This window comes from Mercurialis annua, linkage group LG7 (genome assembly GCF_937616625.2).
Source record: "Mercurialis annua linkage group LG7, ddMerAnnu1.2, whole genome shotgun sequence".
Classification (NCBI taxonomy): Eukaryota; Viridiplantae; Streptophyta; class Magnoliopsida; order Malpighiales; family Euphorbiaceae; genus Mercurialis; species Mercurialis annua.
Genome location: NC_065576.1, coordinates 7,096,345 through 7,121,339, shown reverse-complemented (window position 1 = coordinate 7,121,339; position 24,995 = coordinate 7,096,345). Strand labels below are relative to the sequence as shown.

Below are 24,995 nucleotides of genomic sequence, written 5' to 3'. Positions count from 1 at the left end.
TTTCTTTTTTATAAATTGTGAAGGGGAAAACGCTTGTGGAAAGGAATTGGACCCACAATTTTATCAGAGGTCTGCCCTTTTAATTTTGTCAAATTAAAAGTTAGAATCCCTCTATTAATTAATACATCGTTAATGCGAGCAAGCTCTATTCTTTTAATTTTTTATGCATTTATAATATAAAAGGAAGTCTTTAAGTATATTTTTATTTCTATAAAAAAAACTACGCCTCTCCAATGAATTTATAAAATCTTAATTCTATTTTTTATATTTTAAAAGTAAAATAATTTTATATCTCTAATAATGTAATCATGTGAAATTTTATATTAAACAAAATAATAATTTTTTTAACTCTTTAATAATCATGACATGTATGATAAGAAATCTAAATGGATGTCACAATTATAGTAAGTGGTTCCAATACAACATACTTGTAAAAAAAATAACACTTTTCTCATATAATTAGGCTATAGCCTATAATTGAAAAGAAGTTGTTTAAATCAGGCTAAAATTAATAAAATTAAATTTTTTGTTAGAACTGATAAAAGTTGTAACGATTCACTTTTTTTTTCTTCATTTGGCCTTAAATAGAAGACATTGTATAGGGGTTATCAAAAAAATTGTGCAGGGAAGAGCAAATTCCATTAAGATAATTTTGGTGAAAATGTGTCATAACTTTTAATTTCTAGTTATTTTAATTTAATTAATTAAAAACCAATTTAGTTTGGTTTTGAATTTAAATTTTTACCGATCAAATTAATCAAATATGTTTATTCATTTTAGCTCACATTATTTGATTTTATTATTCTGAATAAATTGACTAAATAAACTGATCAAATTAATAATTTCAATTTTTTGTATACCGATTTTTTTTTATTCATGTCGATTAAGTTTGGTTAGAAAAAAGTTTGACTCTTAAATTCAAGACAAAAAATTAAACTGATTCATTCATTTTAAAGTAATTAGGTTTGGTTATAATTTAATCAAAAATCCATTACTATATATGGATACTAATTGGCCTAATTACTTAAAAAAACCCTATCTTGTAATATTTTTTCGTTTATACCCTCACCTAGGAAAAAGTTCATTTGTACCCTTTTTTTGATTTTTCATTTTCGTCTCTACCCTAAAGAGTTAATTTGACCTCTTTTCATTTGGAAAAATATTCATAATGATCCTTTATATTTAGCTTATATACTAATTAAACATTAATATTATTAATCATTTATAATGTTTTCATCCATTAATTAATTTAATTGTCAAAAATTTAAATTTTAGGGTAGAGATGAAAACGAAAAATCAAAAAAAGAGTACAAATGAATTTTTTTCTAAGTGAGGGTATAAACGAAAAAATGTTACAAGCTTGGGTTTTTTTTAAGTAATTAAGCCATACTAATTTAAAACTTGAGTAGTAACTAACATAGCCGCTATAAATAAATATGGTATAAATATTAGTGAAATTCTACAATGCCTTTAGAAAATATAAATATAATTATTGAAAGTTTAATAAGTTTAGTTTGAATATTTTTACAAATAGAGATAGAGATATAATTGATTAAAAAATAATTAAAATGGGCATTTGAGAAAGTTAAATAAAACATTTTGTGCGTTTATTTTTGGTGATTTTATTGCTTATTTATTATAGATGGACCAATTTGTATGATAATAAATGAATCCGCATGAAAAAAAATTAAGCATATAAATTGAATTGATGTACAGAAACAAAGATAAGAAAAATAAATAAATTTCTCTATTAATTTAAATGCTATCTAGACTTACAAAATATGAACAATATGGAAATGTTCAATGTGAACATTTACTCAAATATTGATCATAAAGTTTGTTTTGGTCCTTCTAAACGAATATAATCATACATTACCCCATGAAAGGGGCTAGCAGTTCTTGTTTGCGTTAAATAAATTATATTTTTTCCATCGAGAAGCTGATCGCTCCCTACATTAATACTATAAAACCAGTATAATCCATGAATTCCATGCCTTGCAATTGCATTGTCGTTCCCTATTAGACCCGTCGTAAATAGAGGTTCATCTGCATTTGGATCGTTGAACCGCACCTATTTTCACAGATGAATAAATTCCCATTAGTCGATCCGATACAATAATAATATAAAATTGCAAATATGTTTTAATATTGATCAACTATGATTTGTAGCATGGAAATGTAACGTTTAAAACCGGAAAAAAAAAAACTAAATCAAGAAAATGTTAATGATGCTTCCTACAAGAAAACAGTATAAATATTGGATTTTAACTTTTTAAAAGGACTCTAGTATTGTCCCTCAAACTTGCAGGCAATTGTCTATTTAACACCGAAAGTAACTTTTTAAGAGGAATTAAGTGTCACTTTGTCCTTTTAATTTGCACGCAATAGACAATTAACACTAAAATTAACATTCTTTTCCTCAACTAGTCCTTGAACTTTTCAGTATACTTTTATTGCTTACAAAAACTTTTATACCTGGATTTCAGACACAGTAGCTGAAGCCAGGGCCAGCTGAAGAGTGTAAGTTCCAGTTTGGTTTACATTTTCGATTTGGAATATGATTTGCCACGTGGTTGCACCATATGTCTTATTTCCTATTTCTCTGCAGTAAAAAAAAATTATATTAAACCAGAAATTAGAAAATTTAAGTGAAAGATTAAGAAAATTTAATAGATTTATCACCTGTTAACATGGGCAAAAAACCAATCTTGAACATAATTACTAACACCAACGGTAAATTCTAGATCTTTATTAGGGTATAAATCAGCATATCTTGCCCATAATCCATACTGCCTAAATCTGAAAATACAAAAAGAAAAAAAATTAGAAAAAATGGGGATGTTAAAACATAGTTTTTGAAGTATGAAAATGGTAAAGAAATTATACTATAAGTATGCAGCATGCAAACAAAAACGCTATAAATTAAAAACAGAAAAAAAAGGTTTTGTAAGTATAAGTTGGATTGAATAGTTTGGCGGTTACAAAATTATAACTTTTTAATAAAATGGTTGCCGGATAATAAAAAGCCATAAAACAGTTAATAAATTATACTAGCTTTTATATAAAACGGTCATTGAATTATAAAAATTACTAAACAATCACCGAACTATATATTTTTATAAAATGGTTACCAAATTGCTGATATGGACGACGAGACAACAATCATGCATCAAACCAGTAACCACATAGTAAAAGAATTATAATTCGATAATCGTTTAAAACTTTATATAATCCAATAACTACTTTATGAAAGAAAAAAACTATAGTTCGATAATTATTTTATAATTCGTTAACAATTTTATCAAAACGTTATAGTTCGATAACCATAGAATATTTAGTTCAAAAAAAATTTTGAATATAAAATTTTGAATTTCAAGAAGGGTTTTCAAAAACGAAATATTAAAATTTAATTTTTTGAAAAGTTTTCGTGCAACATAGACGAGCAGATTGATGAGAACTAACTTGTCGGTAGGATGATGTGTGTATAATTTGTTCATGAGAGTTGGATATGCATCTGGCACATAGAACTCAGAAGCAGAACGATCAGGGACGCCGATTTCCCATAGAGTTGGACCGTTCCGTGGAGGATCATATCTAAGGACCCCTAATTTGATCTTAGATCCTGAAATTAAACATATAAATTAATTAACCATAACAAAGGAAATTATACTTCATATTTAAATCCTACCAAAATTTATCAAGTCTTCCATTTCATGTTTCTTCTCTAAAAACGCTTCTAAAATTTCAAATTTTATATTTATAATCTATATTATAAAAATAGTCTCATTATTTAAAATTATCCGATATTTTTCAATTTTTTATTTATTTATAGCTAAACCTTCAATATCAAATTTGACATAATTTTAATTAAAAAAAATCCAGTCGTATACAACTAGACATTTATAAACAAATTTAAACCTTCTAGCTTTTTCATTTATAACTAGACATAACTTTAAAATCGAAAGATATATATTACAATTATGCTACAATTGACGGAATTAAAAAGTGGCCATAAATGAAAATATAACAAATAAAAAATTGAGTAGTTGACTACAATTGAAATATACTAATTAAAATTGACGTTTTTAATAAACTGAGCCATAAATAAAAAAAAGTTAAAAATATTGAATATTTTTTATTAATTAACACTAAAAAATCTTATTTTACTGGAGAATTTTTTAGATAAACTCAATCTACCACATCATCCGTGTATTAGCCAATCGTATTATAACAAGTCATTAAAATAATAGTATTATTATAATTTTGGTTGTTTTTTTACACCTTTTAAGAGTGATATTACAATAATGTCACTATTTTAATAATGTGTTATAATATGATTAGCTTAATACACAGATAACGTACTAGGCTGAATCTACTTAAGAATTTCTATATTTTACAGTTTTTTGTTTTAGCCTTTTCCGCTTCTAACATTTTGTGCTCCATATTTATACTATACGATTCAGAAGTAAGAAATGACATACCTGGAACAATACTGATGTCAAATTCATACTTGTAATCTCCAATAATTCCAGGGACCCATGCGTACAAACTATAGTTACCAGGACGAACATTTGTTATGCTAAATTTGCCATTCCTGTCAGCTCGACTCCAAAATTGATAACCCTAAAAGAATGTACACAATTGATCACATCTATAAATAATAATTCGGAAAAGACCCAATTTCCAAGTTTTGTTACAAAATTACCTTCGCTTCGGTTTGCCACGAGCCTGCATCTCCTGGAGCAGCTAAGCCAATGTACGCAGAACTAGCAGACATTAACCTCTCGTTGATGAATCTGTCACTCACAGTTAATTGACCCTGAACACTTCCTCTTTGAACTGAAGAAGGAAAATCATCCGATTTTACGAATTTATATGGCCAGCTTTTGACTTCTTTCATCATCTGATTATTAATAAACACCGCAATAATCAATATGTTTGCACCGAAATGAAAATGTTGAAATAACAAATGAAATTAATATATTTTTTGGAGTTTAAAAGTAGTTCGGAAAATAAAATAAAATAATAAAATGTAGGACTCGATAAATTTACGTAAAATTAATATATATACGGAACCTGAGATTTAGCATCTTCCCAAAGTGCTGAAGAATTATAACGAGCAATGGAATTTAGATAGACAAAAACAGGTCCTAGAACTTTTTTCCATGGCTCTCCATTTCTATACTCTGTATCTAAGTCCTTCCCAGTATAGTGATTACTGGTAAACATCTGTACATAGAAAAGTATGAACATAAATAATATCATTCTCATTTCAGGCACATAATTAAGAAAAATGCATTTTATCTTCAAGTTAATATATACACTTACCCTTCAAATTCGACTAAAGTTACTGTTTTCATCCTACTTTTTAGTAAAATTCTTTTAATTTTAACTTAAATTTTTGAAATAGAAGGAGAATTAAAAAAATTGATGGTGGAGAAATAGTATCCCTCCCGTTCCAAATCAATAGACAATATTTCCATTTATAATTCTAAATTATATATGGCAAATAATTACTTGAATGATTAATTGTCAATATATACTTTTATTAATTATAATAAATGCATTAAAAAGAAAATAAAAAATACTACACATAAATATTATTTCTATATTAAATAAAAATAAGTGTTGTATTTTTTTTTATAAATTTACTTATTTTGCTTAAATAGACTAGTTTCTAAAATATTTATATTTATTCTAAACTGCTTATCAATTTTGAACATAAAAATAATTTTAAAATAAGAATAATTATTATTATTAAACTTAAAGAAAGTGTGATAAAATTTTATTTAATATGTTCAATGTATTAAAATAAATAAACTTACATTGAGGGTCGAAATGAAATTTTGTCAGAAGAAAATGTACTAAAATAAATAAACTTACATTGAGGACGGTGGGACCAACATGGGAGGTAAGATCTTGCTTGACGGGCCCACCAACGCGAAATTCATTAGTGGGAGAAATCATCCAAAAGCCAACGGGTGGGCCACTAGAAATCCAACCGTGAACCTTGTTGTCTTCATCCTCACAAGAATACTGATATTTGTCATCAACCTGCACCACCAATGCCTCAATACTATGTCACGAGCCTCTTATATCTAACAATTGGGGATACTAGTCGAGTCGAGTTGAGTCGAACAACGATCAAGTTCAAATTCGACTCGACTTTAAAATTTTAATTATATGGTGTGTGAAAAAATTCATCAGTATTTAATATGTTGAATTTATAAAATACGAATTGTTTCAAACCAAATCGAATTGATCCAATGAGCCCATGCATCTGATAGTTCAATTTAATTGGATTTTTTGGTTTAATTTCCACTAAGTTTTACAGAAGGTATTAAAAATATAACAGCCAAAAAAGCTAAAAAGAATATACATTGTAAAACTAAATTTAATTTATCGATTCTATTTAATTTATTTATTTGGTTTGGTTTTTATACACCTTTACATTAAACAGGCCATGTGGATTTGATGTTTATGAGTTTCAGATCCGCAAAGTATTTTTTCGTGAAAAGTTCAATTTAATTCAATAAATTTATATCAACTTACATTTATGTATAAAAATTCATTCATTTATTAAAGATCTAAATTAACAGTGAAATATTTAATTCTTAAAAAAAAAATTCAATTATTTATATGACAAGAAAATGGAGATGAAATTAAGACTAATTACCTCTCCTCTAAGCTCCGGATCTTGTGGACGGGTCAAAAGAACAGCTTCTGGATAAGCCAGTGGCTGACCGGTGGCTCGATCTTCCGGCATCGGCATTATCCTTTGCCGATAATCTGATACTGCCATGTAATGAAACCTGACCATCGGAATTATACATAAATATCTTACATTATTAAAAAATGTTCACAAATATATTAATAAAAACAATAATGTATAAGTTAAATTAAATTAAATAGAATTTGGTTGGTATAATACTTCTTTTTTTGGAGCTTGAAAACAACTCTAATTTGATCAACATCAATATCAGGCCATCCTTCTAACCGTTCCAATACAGTGTACATGTAAAGCCCTGAACATCCTCCTCGTAATATATACCTGCAAATTCCGATAATTATAATTTCGTTAAAAATTATTTAATATAAATTCAATATAGGTAATTTTTTTTCGATAAAAGTATAAATAATACCAATTTACAAAGCTGATAAGCACACTAAAATTAACCGAGCTAATGTTATAATATTATCTGCTCTATTTAGAATTTATATAAGCATTTAGTAAATAAATATTACCTTTTGTCGACATTTAACGGAACTACGGATCGGTCCATTTTCGGGTTCCATTTTTTGGAGAAAGAAAGCTCTACTTGGTTTTTATCATTCATAATAATTCTGAATTCTGTCGCCTGTATTCTGATATAATACAGTAATTATAAATGTGACATAATCAGTAAGAATAAACTTTTATTATAAAAGTAATTAATATTTAATTCAAATAATTAATGGTAAATGATTTTTACTTGTCAAAGATGTCACTATTTCCTGGTTTGTTCCATACCACGTCCCAGTATCTGAACCAAAAAAAGAAAAACAATATTGTATGAGTTGTAATTTTATTAATAGAAGTAAATTGAGTAATTAATAAAAAAATTAATTACCCTCGATTATTTTCTTCATTTTGAATTTCAAGTACGTTATCAATTCCTTTGTATTTAATTCCAATGACATCACCACCTGGATTTGAGAATGTTACTTGGATTATTCCATTGTCAATTACCACCTGAAATAGTACAAAAATATATAATTAAACATTAATTGTGCTAATCAAATATTTTTTTATTTTGTATTTTAAATATTTTATAACAATTGATTTACATGTGTTCTCATAATTATTTTATTATATTCTATTTTTGAATTTAAAAAATGTTAGAATACTTACTGGTCCATGTTTTGTTACTTGTAGCTGCACGCTAAGACGACGACCTGGACTATTTTTACGGCTTCCTGGATTGATTTTTCTACACAAACACAATATATTATAACCCTTGAAAAAAAAAACATAGAACGGTTTTAAAATTGTCGAAAAATAAATTATTTTATCATAAAAAAAAAATTCTATCACTTAAATTTTAAAAAATAACCATTACAAATAGTTTAAATAGTAGATAAGAATGTATTCTAAAGACAAATAAATAAGAATGTGTTAAATATACCAAAAGTGTTTTAATTGGGATACAACTATAGTATAATAATTTATTCAAAAAATTAATTATATATAATAACTAGACTCATTGCAGATTATTGACCACCCAAGTACAATCTTAATAAATTACATCACAGCAAACAATGTAATCATGCAATTATTTCGAAATTATCTAATTGCCACATGATATATTTCAAACCAATGTTTTAAAAGTCAAACTGGACTGACTTGTTTGACTTGTTCAATAAAAAATGAACGGGTAATCCAATTTGCAAAGAGAAAAAGAATCAAAAATTACGGTCAAATTAAGTTAGACCGGTCTGATCAGAACTTTGCCCTGTCAAACAAGTAAAAAGAAAACTTAAAAAATTCTAAAAATAAAAGAATTTTTTTGAACCGACCCGATTAATCGGTTGAACCAACATGGCTGGTCTAACCCTAAGACAATACATCATATATAATAATATTGGTCATGCCCTAAAAAATTAGATCATGCATAGTCATGTTAATTACTACTTAAAAAGAGATTAAAGGGCTGATTTTTAAAGGAAAAACATGCATAATAAAAGTAAAATCCCTAACAAAATTTTCTCTGCCTATGATGTTGAAATGTTGTGGGACTAATCTAGCTCCTAATTCCTAATCAGAAACATTTATTCTCATTCTGCTACTCTTAAATTTTTACCTAAAATGTTTGAATTATTAGAAGTTATGCTAATTTGTTTATGTAAATTATGTTGCACTAACAGCAGAAATTAGTTAGAGACTGAAATAAAACAATGTAAATAGTAATTTACTATGATGTATTTTCAACACTAAAAACAATAGATTTCGGAAATTTCTGACGGACATAAAATTCATTGCTAATAATTAATTTAGAGACAACGTCTAGTGATGGAGAAGGGTTTCAATACGTAAAATTATACTATCAGATATAAAGATCATATTTATGCAAGAATTATTTTTTACTCTTTTTAAGCATTGTTATTTTGAGAAATTAACTTATTTATTCAAGATTTTTTACATTTTGAGACTTATACTAAATCTTTCTATTATTAGAATATTAGGTGGAGATTTAAATTTACCATGCCTCGAAGGCCAGAGGCAGAATTAGAACTAAATTAAATTTTGAACACCGCCCATTCACTTGATGATAAAGCAAATACCTAGCCATGTAATTTGGAAAAAGCTCAATTTGCCCAAGCTACTAGGAAAGGTAAAAAGGTAAGAAGAAATAAGAAATATAGGGTTCAATATTTTTATTTTTATCCAATTATACTATGTAAATTAAATCATAAATTAAATTTAACATAATTTGTTAACTTAACATGATTTTAAAATTTGAAAATCAATCACAAATATTCATATTTTGGCAAATCGAAATACCAAATTATTTTCAAGTTAAAATCCCTAATATGACACCAAAATATATAATTTTCTAGCAGACACATCAACGTCGTTTGAGCGAAAATTGGATCAGTGTTCCAATTGGCTAAAAAATAAAAATTAGCGACAAATTTTGCTAAATTTTTTGTTTTATAATTACAAAATAAACTAAAATTCATAATTTTTGATTAATCTAAATATCTAACCCAACACACAAAATTTACCACAATTTAGTCTCAATATTAAAAAAATCCTATCTTATCGGAAATATTTTATTTTAATTTAAAATGTAAAAGGACAAAAATATAATAGTGTTATACATTGAAGGTCGTCACAAAATGGGAAAAATAGCAAGACAAAAACAAACAAGTATAACCAAAAGACACAGTAAAAAACAACAAACTTCTTCTAGGAATTTCTGCTTTAATTTTTACTGCAAAAAACAGTACATGACATGTGAATCAAAATATATTCATTTTATCATATTTCTCTTTTTATTTCCTTTTTCTCTATCTAGCTAACTCTTCATATGCACAAAAGATAAACAACACAAAAAAAACATTGATCAAACAAGAGAAAAAGATGAGGAAGAACCTAACTCGGGTCTTCGCAGGCTCAGCAATGGCGAAGAACAAGACGACGATGAAGAAGAAGAAAAAATAAATATTTGCCGCCCGAAAGCCGCCGAGAAAGCGCATTTTTTCGCTGTTTCAAGAAAATTTTAAAATTATTCAGAATAAACAATGCTAATTTCTTTGAAACAAGAACAAGAAAACAGACATACCTTTCTTTAAACCAATGTCAGCTTGAAGAAAGCTGATTTTAGAAGCAAAACAAATAAAAAAGTAAAAATCTGATATGAATTTTAAATAATTTTTTGGTTTTTTTCTGAGTTTGGTTTGTTAATTTCTCATGGGAAAACAGAATGAATGAAGAGAATTTAGGAATGGTAAAATGATTCTTGTGTGTATGTTATATTAATGGTTGCTTTTAATTTGGGTTCTTAAATATGAGTTTTTTTGTAATGGACGTTGCTGGTTTTTTTAAAAGAGGAAATTAAAATCTCACTCATTAGGAAAAAATAAATTTAGTAGCTTTCTTTTATAGGAAATTTAAATATTTTAATTTTAATTGGGTCATTAGAGTCAAATAGAGAAATGTTAATTATAGCAAATTAAGTGTTACCGCATATGAAGGCCTAGCTTAATGGCTAGATATTTTATTGTATTTTGAGGCTGCGAGAGAACTCTGATTTTCTGCAGTCTGAGATATGGTTCATATTTAAGACTATAAAATATTTTTACTTATAATTTTTATTTTTGAACTAATATCTTAATTAATCTTCTACTCTTATCATTTTATATTTTTTATTAAAAAAATTTAGAAAGATATAATATATTTAATGTATAAGTATTTAAAATCAAATTATATCTTTTTAGAATATTATATAGGAATTTATTTAATTAAAGTTAGAAATTGGAAATATACTTTTCCTATTGTGAGCGAATGAAATACACCAATGTAGACAGAAATTTCCTATTGTGCTGCCTGGGTCATCCTAAGAAAAAAAATGTGTTTTATGAGTGTTGGAAATTACAAGTTTTTCCAATGTTTTTTTGTGCATAATTTTGACAATTCTGATACTAATGTTTTATTCTTAATTTTTTAGTCTAGCTACAAATAGAAATTGTAAAATTCAAAGTCTAACTACAAATTTGTGGGTTGTTTGATAACGGTAAATAATGATGGGTGCCTAACATTCTTACGAATATGGAGGCAGCTGAAACAAAACCTTGACAAAGTTAAACTAGGTTTAATAATTAAATACAATTATTAAGAAAATTGATTTGCATATTCTTATATGAAAATGGTCAATTATTGTTTTATACAGATGCAAACTTTATTATAGAAGAATGTCAAGCAGGCATTTCTCTAATGCAAAACTTGTAACCGAGTCCCTAAACTTTCACTGTTTTTGTAATTGAGTCCTCCAATTTCACTTTTATTTAATTGTGTGTTCTTAAACTTTCAATTTTATCATATTCCTTAATCTGTGATTAAAGGAAGTTAGGAGCATGCAATATAAATAGTACATGACACTGCTAAATTATGAAATTGAACTATAATGATATTTATAAGTAGATCCTTCAACTTTCATTTTTATTTAATTGACTCCCTCAACTATTATTTTTATAATACTTAACTCCTAGATATAAAAAACACCACTAAATAATTAAATCTAGATATTTTTATTATAAATAATATTATTTATACAAATATTAAATCTAGTTATTTAATAAATTATTCAAATCAAATTAATCTGAGTCAGTTTAGTATGCTTTATAAAGAAATAGAATATCTTTAAAGATAAAAAAAATTGCCGTCTTTTTAAATCACAAAAGTTGATTCTTTAATTTTTAATTTTGTTTAATTGACTCACTTAATTGTTATTTTCACAGGTATTAATTTATTGACAAAATATTAAATGCAAACTACATAACTAGATAACTAAAAATTATTTGCAAAAATTATACTGTATTTATATTCAGTTATTTAATGTATTAATTAAAAAAATGTAAATAAATACATAATCTGAATTAATTTACAATACATGTATTTTTTGTTTGCAAACTATATTTCCATTTACAGATTGCCTTCAAACCCACTCAAAGAAAAAAATAAAAATTGTAACATGGAAGCCATTGTTGAAACCTATTGGCCTGGCCGGCCATAAAATTATATATTCTCAGAACTTTATACATTTGGTCTGCTACATAAGTTTCCTTTATGAAACAGTATTATTTAAAAAGGCAATCTCAAGAAAAGGACCACACAAAGAACAAAAAGAAGTGGGGTTTCTTTTCTATCATAATAATATTACATTGTGTTAAAAAAAAAAGTTGGGTTTTTTTAGTACTGTTTTTATTTTCTTGAATGTTCGTTTTTTTTATCATTTCTAGAATGTTCACATTTCAATAGGTTAATTAAATTAAAGAAAAATAAATTAATACCCATAACTACATTTTATTTATAAGTATAACACTTAGATCTTTAACTGTTTAGTCCATCATATTTTATGTTTATTGTTAAATATATTTATGCCTAATTTGAAGCTAACGCGGCACAATAAAATTTAGGATTAATTGCAAATACATATACGAACTTTATCCTAATTTGTAATTATAAGATAAACTTTAAAACTTGGCAATGTCAGTAACCAACTTTCATTTTTTGGCAAATTGATACACCAACCAATCACGCAATGACACATGGCGGTATATTACATTGTCCACGTTAGTGTTTTTCGTGTTTGGTGTATCGATTTACCAAAAGTGTAAAATTGGTTATAAATATTGTCAAGTTTCAAAATTTATGTTGTAATTGCAAATTATGGTAAAGTTCGTGTATAAATTTGCAATTAACCCTAAAATTTATATTAAATATAATAAATTTTGTACATGTGGACATATAATATTGCGGGATATAAACTCTAAACGAATTGTGGATATATTTAACAAATATAATCAAAAAATAATGGATTAGCAAACGAAATATAAAAACCATTAATTATATGTGTAGCAAACGAGCAATAATTGCGACATCGACTTATCGATTAATTACTATTATATCCATAATTCAGTTATGATTCCATGAATTTTTTAAAAGATACTAATCCTTAATATTTGAGTTTTTATAATTAAAACTTTTGTCTATAAGGGATAGTTAAATGAAAAATAATAATGTTTTAAAATTAAAAAAAATAAATGACAATTAGAACTTAAATATAGGAAGGCTATAGTAATTATTTTTAAAATTATAAAACTATAACCTAGTGGATTGGCAGATATAGATAAATGAATGATTTGTAATTTATATGGCGAACTAGTTAGATTCATATAAATATTTCTCAGCCTAATGGCTCACGTTTCATGTTGGTTATTGACATTATAATAGACTTCTAATTCGAAAAGTATGCAACTTTTTCTAGGGGTTTTCTTGACCATTTGAACAAAAACATTTGTTTTTTCAAAGGTATGTTAGGAATTTAACTACAAAATTGACTCACTTTTTCATGTAGAAGTTCTCGTTTTTTGTTGAACAACAGTAAACACGTTAATGTTTAGATAACTAACTCCATTTTTTAGTTTCAACTCCCATTTGGTTGGTAAACAGTCGTAATTAGTACATTCATGATACGGCTTCTAAATACTAATTTTGTCTTCAATGACCATGAAGTATTCTGAATAAATTCCGACTATAAAACGACGCTTTTAAACTTCTACATTCAGATTGATCCTAACTCGAATTAAATAAATTATTTACGGAAGACAAAGTTCTGACCCTAAGGTTTAAACGGCTTCATATATAAGTAAGGTTCGAACCCGCGACCTTACTTAAGTCAGAAAAGCGTCTTACAAATTGAGCCGCACCTTGAAATTTCTAAATACTGATTTGATTGTTCATAAATTGCTAAGTCAACAAATTTAACTAACATCTCAAAAAAAAACTAATATACAAACAAACAAATTTAACTAGCAATATCCTAAAAAAAAAAAATTACCAATGCAATCACATATATATAGGGAACATAAAATATACTCCCTCTATAAACTATAGATTTATATGCATTTAAAAAATTGGCTTAATAATTATTCGAAAATATTTCACTATTTTAATTTTTTATTTATGGTCTAAACTTTTAAAATCGTCAATTTTAATCTATTTCTTAATTTTCAATTTAAATTTATTGCCATTTGTTCGAATTTAAAAAGAAAAAAGAAATTGAAATGTGCCCTTTAAATTGCTTCATACTGTTATAATTTGCTGTTTTATGATCAAGAATTTTAACTACAAACTGCATATTTGAACCTTTCTGCGCTCCAATTTAAACAAATGACTACAATTAAAATTGACAATTCAAAAAATGGATTAAAAGTGACGATTTTGAAAGTTTGTACCATAAATAAAAAAATCAAAAAGGTGGAGTATTTTTCAAATTAAGTGGTGGAGTCTGCCTTCTGATCCGGTGAATGAGACCTGTAAAATAGTGTAGAAGCTAACCGGACGGTGGTTGTCGATTAACTCTCCGATGCTAAAGTCAGTTTGGAGATTTGAGCAACATTTTTAGTAAATTAATGTAGTTGTGTGTTTATGCATACCTCATGCTGTTTTTATAGTAGATGATTGCATACCTAGTAGAATCATAGTAGGAAAGTGAATCCTACTTTGTAGGGTTTGACACTGATTAGGAGTAATCTACATTAGTCTCATTTAGGAACGTCTTCCTAAATAGTCTCGTCTTCATAAGTTAGAATTTATTTTCTTAAGTTGGAGTTTGTATCCAAATATGACAGATACTTCGAGATTATGTAGTAGATATGGTAATCTATCTGAATTTCAGGGTCGACGCGCTTTTATCTGAGTTCTCAGGGATTCGGTCTTTATCTTGTTGGATGATATCGCGGCATATCCTATGGATTCAGCCGTCTGTTTTATGTGTTTTGGTCCTCTTGGCAGGAGTCCGATACCGTTTGAGACTGGATCTCCTGCGACTCGGCTCCATTATAGTTAAGATAGATTTCGGTATCCATCATTAAGTATAAAATGTTAGTTTATTTAGTTAAAAGTATACTAATTATCTATAAGGGTTATTCGTATATTAAATTCTAATGTTTTTCGTGTATAACAGTTTAATCCAATTCTGATAAACGTGGCATCGCACATCCCAAATTTTCAATTTTTGACATTGTGTAACATATTTTCGTTTTGTGACGCCATCTTATACAAAACAACCGCAATTTTTTTACACATTTTAAGCTTTATTTTTGGCGAAACACGACTATAGATGCAAAACGCAAAAAATTGAGATGTGTAATGCGACGTTTTAATAATGGGATTAAATCGTTACAAACGGAAAACATTGGGGTTAATATGCAAATAATCATATCTAGAATATCCTAATTAAATAATTAATACATTCATCTTTTTAATGTATTTTTATTAAATGGTAATTCAAAATGGCTCATGTATATAATACTTATAAAATTGATCTTATTATTAAAATTATAAAAAAATTATTAATTATTGTTATTATCAAAATCATGATCAATTCAATTCAGTTTGTTCTTTGATATTGTAATCTTCCATTAATTTCAAACAGTCACAAGCGTAAGAATTTAGAAAAAGTGTAACTTTACATAATAGCCTGACTTGACATAAAATAAGATGCATAGTCTTATTTGCAGATCACGTTATAAAATAAAAATTCAAATTACATATATAAAGAATCGAATTCTTAACTCTCTAATAAAAATGTTACAAACTCTTAATAACAAAGGGACAAACAAATATTTTATAATTAGAGGACAAACAAATTTCATAAAAAAGACGTCGGCATAATAAAATATCACAAAAAATAAATTTGATATAACTTTTAAACGATTTTATCTTTAGTCTTTAAAGGTCTTAATCTACTTCCGATTCTAGTTTGCATACAGATTGAAATTGTTTTTTGCTTAGTTGATAAATTTTAACCAACTAAAATAAAAAAGATGAAAAAAATATGACTATTATAGTATTATTCTTTAAAATTAAAGCAATGAATAGAAAATAAATTGGTTACCGTCAATATTAGAATAAACTATTGACGGCATCCGGAAAAAACAGAAATTAGACGGCTAAACTTTTTTATTTGCGAGATTTAATTTAGTTGGTTAACACTAATTCAATTGAGAGTATTTTTTTTTTTGAGAAAAAAGTGGTATTAATTAGGAAAAGAGCTGATGATCAGCCATTACAATGGATTGAATATCTGGAGGAACATGTCCTTTCCAAACTTGGCCAGAAACATTATCTCTCAGAGCCTTCTTAGCCAAGTAGTGAGCTGCTGCATTAAATTGTCTACTGATATACACAAAACCTGATACAGCGAACCTCATCCACCATTCTAAGACAATCTGAAGCGATCAAACCTACCTCGTTGCACAGCTGTTCTTTGTGAATGAAGGCCTCCACTACACTCTTTGCGTCAGAGTAAACACAAAGGGGAGTTAGATGTTCTTCCATAGCTGCTGCAATTCCGTCTCTTATCGCCATCGCCTCTCCTGTGGCTACTTCTGCATTCCAGCAATACCTCCTGTTGCCAGCCACTTTGACATTACCCCTGCAGTCTCTGATGATAAAACCGGTTCCAAACTTGTTGTCACTTTTGTTAAAACCTGCGTCTACCTGAACACAGTAGGAATTTTCCCTGGGTGGAACCCATCTGAGGTCCGTGGCTGCTTCAATTGCCCTATGCCCATCAGCGCTTCTGATATTACCGTTACAACGACTAGCTGCATTCTGGTATTCTTCTATGTAGCTCTCTGCCCATTCAATGAGGGACTCAGCAGCTTTGCAACTTTTGTTGAATAGACGAGAGTTCCTGTTGTTCCATATTAGCCATATCAAGACTGCAAAGAAATGGAACTCCTCCCTTGTAAGCTCCTTGAAAGCATTTGTGATGAAGTCCTTGACCTTCCACTCTTTTCCAGGTTGGATCTTGGGTCTGAAAGCCACGCATCTCCACGTTGATTTTGCATTCCTGCAGAACCATATTGCATGCATAGTGTCCTCCGTTTCAGCGTTTCATCCTGCACAAACATGGTCCACTTGCATACCCCTTTTAATAAGGCTTGTGTTTACAGGTAGCCATTCATGGAAGCATTTCCATAGGAAGATTTTTATCTTCCCCGGGAGGTTCAACTTCCATAGATACTTCCACCATCTCTGGGTTAAATCTAAATTGGAGCATGTGGATTTGTTCTTCAGCTCGATCGCTAGCCTGTACCCACTTCTAACAGTGAAAGACCTTTTTTTATCGTAATGCCACCGAATGATGTCCTTCTGATTTGTTGTGGCTAGGGGAATTTGAAGAATTGGCTCAACATCCATTGGCAGGAAAAGATCCCTAATTAATCCATGATTCCACACTCCTCTTGGATTAATCAGAGAGCTCACCTTAACTTCCCCCGTCACCCTTGGAGGACTAATGACTTTGAAGCTTCTCTCTCTTGCCAACCATCTGTCAGTGTACACATTAATAGTGTTGCCATTCCCCACCCTCCAGCGAATACCCGACTCCATAAGCTCTCTACCCCATATAATGCTTTTCCATGTATAAGAGGCCCCTCGAGGACAGCTCACATTCAGAAAAGTCCCTTGCTTGAAGTACCTGTGTTTGAAGATCTGGGCTAATATGCTGTCTGGTTTGGTCAGCACCTTCCACCCTTGCATAGCCAGTAAACTTTGGTTGAAACACTCTAAATCTCGGAAACCCATCCCTCTATTGCATTTGTCCTGACAGAGAGCATGCCACGCAGCCCAATGAATTTTCCTTTTGCCGTCGTTGCACCCCCACCAAAACTTATTACACAATTTTTCTATTTCAGTGATCAAACCTTTAGGAATTCTGAAGCAATTCATATAGTATACCGGTATAGCTTGTATTACAGCTTTTAATAGAATTTCCTTTCCACCGGCAGAAAAAAGCAGCCCCTTCCATGCTTGTAATTTCTGCCAGATTTTCTCTTTGATTGCTTGTAGGCTTTCTTTCTTTCTTCTGCCAATCATTGAGGGTAATCCCAGATACCTCTCATGGCACTTCACCAGTGGAATTTGGAGCACTTGTTGGAGATCAGCTTGGAGAATCTCAGCTGTACTATTGTTGAAACAAAGAACAGACTTATCCAAGTTTATAACTTGTCCGGATGCCTTACCATAAATCTGCAAAAGGTCTTTAATCACCAAGCATTCATTCCTATTTGCTCTAGCAAATAACAGGCTATCATCAGCGAAAAAAATATGGGAAATCTGACATCTATCTCCGAACTTGATTCCCTGGATTAACTTATTATTCACTGCCTGATTAATTAAACTAGAGAGGCCCTGGGCACATATAAGAAACAAATACGGGGACAGGGGGTCCCCTTGTCTAAGGCCCCTCTTAGGCACAATTTTCCCTTTAACTGTCCCATTAAGTGAGAAAGAGAAATTAACAGAGGACATACAGCTCACTATTCTGCTGACCCAGTCATAACAGAAACCCATTTTTAACATCATAGCTTCGACAAAGCTCCATTCAACCCTATCGTAGGCTTTGGACATATCTAATTTTATAGCTAGGGGGCCATTAACCTTACGTTTAGATTTTTTAATCATGTGAATACATTCAAACCCAATAAGCGCACTGTCCATAATTTGCCTACCAGGCACAAAGGCACACTGAGCTTTATCAATCACAATATCTAGTACTCTTTTAAGCCTATTAGCAAGCACCTTTGAAATAAGTTTATATACCACATTACATAGGCTAATAGGTCTGAAATCAGTCATTTTGGTAGTCTTCTTCACTTTGGGAATTAAGGCAATAATGGTGTCATTTACAGAGTTTAACTCAAGGTTATCATTAAGTACTTTGATGCATACCTTTGTAATGTCATTACCCACCACGCTCCAGTATCTTTGGTAGAACAGTGCATGGAAGCCATCCTTCCCAGGGGCTTTGGTTGGGGCCATTTCCTTCAACGCTTTAACGAATTCCTCTCCTCTATAGGGCTCGCACAGTTTCATATTCATCTCCTCAGTCACACTTGAGTCTACTGGCTGGATAACCGCAGATATATCACTCCTTGTGGGTTGAGCTGAGTCAAACAGGTTTTTAAAATACCCCTGAATGACCCCATCAACCTCATCTGGATTCTCCTTCCATGTGCCTAGCTCATCCTGCAACCCTACTATTTTATTTCTGGCACGCCGCTGATTTGCCTTTCGGTGGAAGTACCTGGTGTTCCCATCGCCATGGGCCAACCACTCTGCCCTTGATCTTTGTTTCCAACGTATCTCTTCCTGCTGGAGCAAGTCGTCCAACCTTTTCTCCACTTCCCTAATCTGAGTAGCAGGGACATTTGGACTATCAAGGAGCTGAAGTAACTCAGACTTCTTCTGGGCTATTTTCTTCTTTATGTCCCCCACTGAGTGTTTTCCCCATCTATTAAAGGCTCTACCACACATCTTTAGTCTCTCAACCACATCATTCAAAGTGTTTAACGATTGCCCAGCTTTCCAATTATCCTCCACAATCTCAGTGAAACCCTCTCTCGTAGACCAGGTTTCCTCGAAATGGAACCTAGACTTTCTTCGAATAGACCTCACTTCCTCTCCTTCCACTTTAAGTCCACACATTAGAATTGGTTTGTGGTCGGAACCCCAAAAATCCAAATGGTGCACTGAGTTATCTGGATACATCATGTTCCAGTCTAGGTTCATCACAAAACGGTCCAGCCTCTCTTTTATAATCCCAGTTGCTCTGTTGCCCCACCAGGTGAACCCATTTCCTATACATCCTGCATCGAACAGATCACAGTCCGCCAAAGCCTCTTTAAAGTTCTTCATCAGATGATCAGGCTTATCCAGCCCCCCCTGCTTTTCCGACTTGCAAGTTATCTCGTTGAAGTCCCCTCCACACAGCCAGGGCAGGTTCTGGCACCTGCTAAGACGGCGCAAGAGAGTCCACGAATGGGTTCTTTGACATTGAACAGGGTTTCCATAGAACCCGGTGAACCTCCAAGTAAGGTGTCTGTTGTCGTTCGCCATACAGTCGATAAAGAACTTAGAGGAGTTCAGAATAGAGCAAGAACCTGAATCATCCCAGAACAACGCCAATCCGCCACTCTTACCCTCACAATCCACCCCAAAAACACCCTCCATCTGGAGTTTCCTTCTAATGTCTTCTAACTTCTCACATTTCATACGAGTCTCCATTAAAAACACCAAATTAGGCTTATGTTTGTGAACATGGTCACAGAGATTTCTGAATGTCCGGAGGGGGCCTAATCCCTAGACATTCCAACATATGATTTTCATAATGATGGGTGGCCCTGTTCAACAGGCACCACCGCAAGAGTAAGCTCCCTTTTCCCATCCAAGGCATAATCCTGCACCGAGGAAAACACTGTTGAATCATTTTCTCCTCCCTTTGCTTCCTTCAAATTCTTCCACCCATCCCCCAATCCTATGGGGTCAATTGTATTGATTTTCCCATCTTTGATTATCTGTCCCTCTCTCTGGTTTGTTATGTCTCTCAAGGGCAGATGCCCTAGTCTTTTCTTTAGGTTAGTTTTTGCCCTTGTGTTGGGCTTCTTAACTCCCCCTTCATTAATCATTTTTCTAAGCCCAACTTTAGGCCCACCATTCCTTTTGTATTTTAAATTAACCCGCGCCATCAGTTCTTTGCCACCACTCTCCTTAGCTTTACTGACACAGACATCTACTAAATCTGTTAAATCCAGCTTCGTTCCTTGTTTCTCGCCTTTTGAGCTTGGGAATTTGGAATCCCCTTCTGTTCTCTCTCCAATCAGCAGAGAGTTTCTGATTGGTTCTGGTAACTTTTCAACATCGCCCATACTTTTTCCAGAAAGTCTGCACTTCTCCATGTCCCCTTCTTCCCTTTCCAGGTTTATCAATGGTGGTGAGGGTTGTCTTGCCCTCTCCTCCTTTTGTTCGCCTTGAAAGTTCCTTGGTCGCTTATTTTTTATCCATTGCAATGGACCTGCTCTGATCAGCTCGTTATACTTAAGTGGACTCTCATCCCATTCTTTATGGCTTGGACACTCTGATATTGGGTGTCCTAACACTCCACATCTGAAACACAGCTCTGGAAGTCTCTCATGTCGGAGAGCTGCCAGTATCGTTGTTCCAGTTGAGTCCGTTTTAACCTTTAACCCTCGCTTGAGAGGTTTTTTTATATTGACCTTCACTCGGACTCTCATGAATCTTCCTATGCAATCCCCAGAGGCTCCCGGATCTACTACCTCAACCTCTCCAATTTGTGCCCCCAGTGACAGGCCCGCTTCCTTGTTTATACAAAACAGAGGTAAATTATGGATTTGAACCCAGAACACTATCTTATCAAACAGCAAATCTTTATGATCTCCCAACCCATTCGGATTTTCTAGAACTATGATGTGGTCCTGGAATTTCCATGGTCCTCCATTAAAAACTCGACGTTTGTCCTCCTGTGATCCGAATTGAACCACGAAAGATGTTAACGTCAACCATCTCGACCACCAATGGTTCTTTTGTTCTCCACATTACATTCACAGCTTGGATCAAGCCTTCCCTGTTCACTTTCTTTGTGGACAAAACTTTTCCCACTAGGGAGTTTGCTACCTTCTGCTGCCCTGCTTCTCGAGCTTTATCTCCTAGCTCGCAAATCACAATATCTTCATCGTCGTCACTCAATGATAGTGTCTGGTATAAATCTAATATATCCATTCGTTTGGATGATCGATTTTCAGGCTAAACAAATTTTAGAGAGAAAGAGAGCTGTTCTCATGAGAGAGAAATTACAATTTAGAGCGTGTCAAAAGTAATTGAGAGTATTTTAAATATTTATCTAGTTAATCAACTATTTTTACTCACTCCCAGCATGTATGTTACAATTGATTTCATTTTGGCTTCTACTGTGTATCATTTTTCTTTCGTTTATGACAGTTTTTGTAGCACTAGAGACGAGATCTTGGGAATGACCTGCATTATATAGTTATCTTCTACCTCTGCTTCAAGTTGTTTTATAATAATATTAGAGAAAAATATTTTCAAAAGAGATTATTAACATTTATTATATTCATTATAAATAATAAGTTAAAATATTTTATTTTTTACAATTTTTGTGGAAAATATTTTTTAGAGAAAATTATTAAAACAACCATACTTTTAACTTTTTAGAGATTTTTAAAAAAATTTATAGCGAAATGAACAAATGTGACTAGATTGGATAATGTGGATGAAATGGACGAAACATGACAAAAAAATATATAACATATGATAAATTCTGCTGTCACATATAGGACAATTCAGGTCGTGAAACTTTCATTTAAATGAAATATAATACTGCTATAATAATAAAATATATTTTAATTAGCAAGCTCTAATAATTACTTTAATAATTTTAAGAGTTTAGTATATGTTTTTTTTAGTGATAGTGCACATTATCTAGACAGTGAAAACCGAAAAGATCTACAAGTGAGATTTTTTGTTTTTAGAGTAGTTGCAGTTTCATAAAATTTAATATGCTCCCTCCCGTAGTAAAATTGTACATTTTTTTATTATTACACAATCTAAAATTAAACTTAAATATTACAAAATTTTATAATATTTTTCTATTTTTTTTATTTTTTTACTTTTTTTATTTTTTTGATGAAGAAACTAAACAAACTAAAACACAAACAGCAGCAAACTAACCAACACCTAAAAGGTCCTTATCTTTTCTCCACACATTCATCATTTCCCTGGGAATCTCTTCCAACCAAACATTCTCCCCCATAGGGTCTGCCAAAACCGCTAAACAGTGAGCCAACTGATTACCATTTTATCTATTGGCTCACTGTTTAGCGGCTATATATAACTCAGATAAAATGCTATTCAGCATATCCCCAACCTCAGTTATATATAGCTCAGCGTTTGCCAAACCATTAATAAGCTGCAAATTATCACATTCAGCAATAACCGAGTCCAACCCGCACTCCTTTGTTGTTTTCAAAGCCCAAAGCAAGGCTTCATCTTCTGCTTCAATAATCGACAGCCCTTTATTCATAGTTTTATTACCTGCAATCAAGACCTCGCCATCGTTATCCCTGCCAACAAAACCCAAGCGCCAAGAATTCACCCTCGAAAATCCTGCGTCAGAATTTATTTTAATCCAACCATTATCGGGATTAATCCAGTAAGCAGCGACATCACCCCGAGTTTCCTTCTTCTCTTGGTTCACTTCCTGAAAGTCCAGTCGAATTCTGGAAGCCTGGGCAATGATAATATCCCACGGAATATCATTTCCGGAAAAACAAAGTTGATTCCTAGCAAACCACATCATCCAACAAGTTGTCCAAAATAATTCAATATGATCTTGGTCCAACTGCTTAAATAACATACTCGCCCAAGAAGCAAAATCACCATTCGGCATACACGTTGAATCCAGGCCAAGTTGACTTGCAAACCAAATACTCCTTGCCCAAGAACAGTCTTTGAATACATGATCTAGAGATAGCTACTAATCCAGGTGTGGGGATTATGAATTTATTTTTTTACTTGATATAGCTACTAATTCTCATTTTTTATATATTTTAATGGATAACAATATGAGCTACAATTTTGGTTAAAACAATAGCATAAGTGAACAACATTACTAAAATGGATGGAGTATATTCTGTTATATAGCGAGATGAGATTTTGCAACAAGTTAAAAGTAGTACTCTCTTCGTCTTAATAGAGTTGCCCACTTTAATAAAATAATTTGTTCCAAAATTCTTGTCCACTTTCAAAATATACCAATTTTAAAAACCAATATTTCTATTCTATCCCTATTTAAATTCCACTAATAAAGTAAATTGAAAATGGACCCTACATTAAATAAGGATATCTATACTATATCTATACTATCTATAAAAGTACGGATGGAGGAGGGGACAGACAATTTTACTGAATAATCTTTTTCAGTTTATTACTAAGTAAAAGTTTTATAGTCATTAACTAATTAATTATTTAATTAATCACTATTGTAATTAAAGTCCTAATTAGAATAGGTAGCTAAATTATCTCCAATTTAGTTTTTAATATGTTAAAAATAATTAAATTGTCTCCAAATTAGTAGGAATACCTATATTTTAATTTGATTTAACTACAAAATTAAAATACTGTATTTGGTCAATATATTATTATTTAAATTTCTATCTTATTATTTTTAAAGATATTATTAATAAAATTAAGTTAATTATTTAATTATATTATTATAAAACTAAAAGAAAAATAAATTCAGTATGAAAAAAATTAATAATTGAATATATCATATTTACTTTTACAAAAATTCTTAACTAATTTAATATTAATTATAAATAAAAAATTGATATAGTTATAATAAATTTACTAATATGTACATTGACGAGTTACGTTATGCGAAACTAGTAATTAGATAAAAATATCTATTATATATAATAATTTAATATATATAACGGGTCATGTAATATCGCTCACGTGCGTATCACGTGGCAAAACTAGTACTATATAAAAGCACGGATGGGGTAGAACATGCAAATTTTCTGGATAGTCCTTTTCAATTTATTACTAAACAAAGGTTTTAGTCATTAACTAATTAGTTATTTAATTAATCACTATTATAATTAAAGTCTTAATTAGAATAGGTAGTTAAATTATCTCCAATTTAATTTTTAGTATATAAAAAATAACTAAATTGTCTCCAAATTAGTAGGATTACTTATATTTTAGTTTGATTGAACTACAAAACTAAAATACTGTATTTGGTCAATATATTATTATTTAAATTTAAATTTTATTATTTTTAAAAATATTATTAATAAAATTAAGTTAATTATTTAATTATGGTTATATAAAACCAAAAGAA

The 24,995-nt window shown here is 30.5% G+C and overlaps 2 protein-coding genes and 1 long non-coding RNA gene across 3 annotated transcripts; all 3 read right to left on the bottom strand.

The window, feature by feature from the left end:
* Positions 1 to 1,723: 1,723 nt before the first annotated feature.
* Positions 1,724 to 9,329, bottom strand: LOC126654761 (uncharacterized). The gene is made up of 16 exons (XM_056103737.1): positions 9,241 to 9,329; positions 8,487 to 8,492; positions 7,892 to 7,970; positions 7,611 to 7,732; positions 7,473 to 7,523; positions 7,246 to 7,365; positions 6,932 to 7,051; positions 6,677 to 6,812; positions 5,884 to 6,054; positions 5,077 to 5,229; positions 4,706 to 4,903; positions 4,482 to 4,623; positions 3,463 to 3,622; positions 2,683 to 2,799; positions 2,476 to 2,602; positions 1,724 to 2,071 (listed from the first exon to the last, which is right to left on the bottom strand). Exons 1-16 carry the CDS (start codon positions 9,327 to 9,329, stop codon positions 1,829 to 1,831), a joined length of 2,034 nt encoding a protein of 677 aa, XP_055959712.1. The 3' UTR covers positions 1,724 to 1,828.
* An 806-nt stretch (positions 9,330 to 10,135) lies between these two features.
* LOC130014887 (uncharacterized) lies at positions 10,136 to 10,690 on the bottom strand. Its single transcript, XR_008789586.1, has 2 exons — positions 10,326 to 10,690; positions 10,136 to 10,246 (listed from the first exon to the last, which is right to left on the bottom strand). It is a non-coding gene; the product is annotated as an uncharacterized LOC130014887 (long non-coding RNA).
* Positions 10,691 to 22,961: 12,271 nt separating this feature from the next.
* LOC126656709 (uncharacterized) lies at positions 22,962 to 23,540 on the bottom strand. Its single transcript, XM_050351315.1, has one exon. It carries the CDS (start codon positions 23,538 to 23,540, stop codon positions 22,962 to 22,964), a length of 579 nt encoding a protein of 192 aa, XP_050207272.1.
* Between the last annotated feature and the right edge of the window lie 1,455 nt (positions 23,541 to 24,995).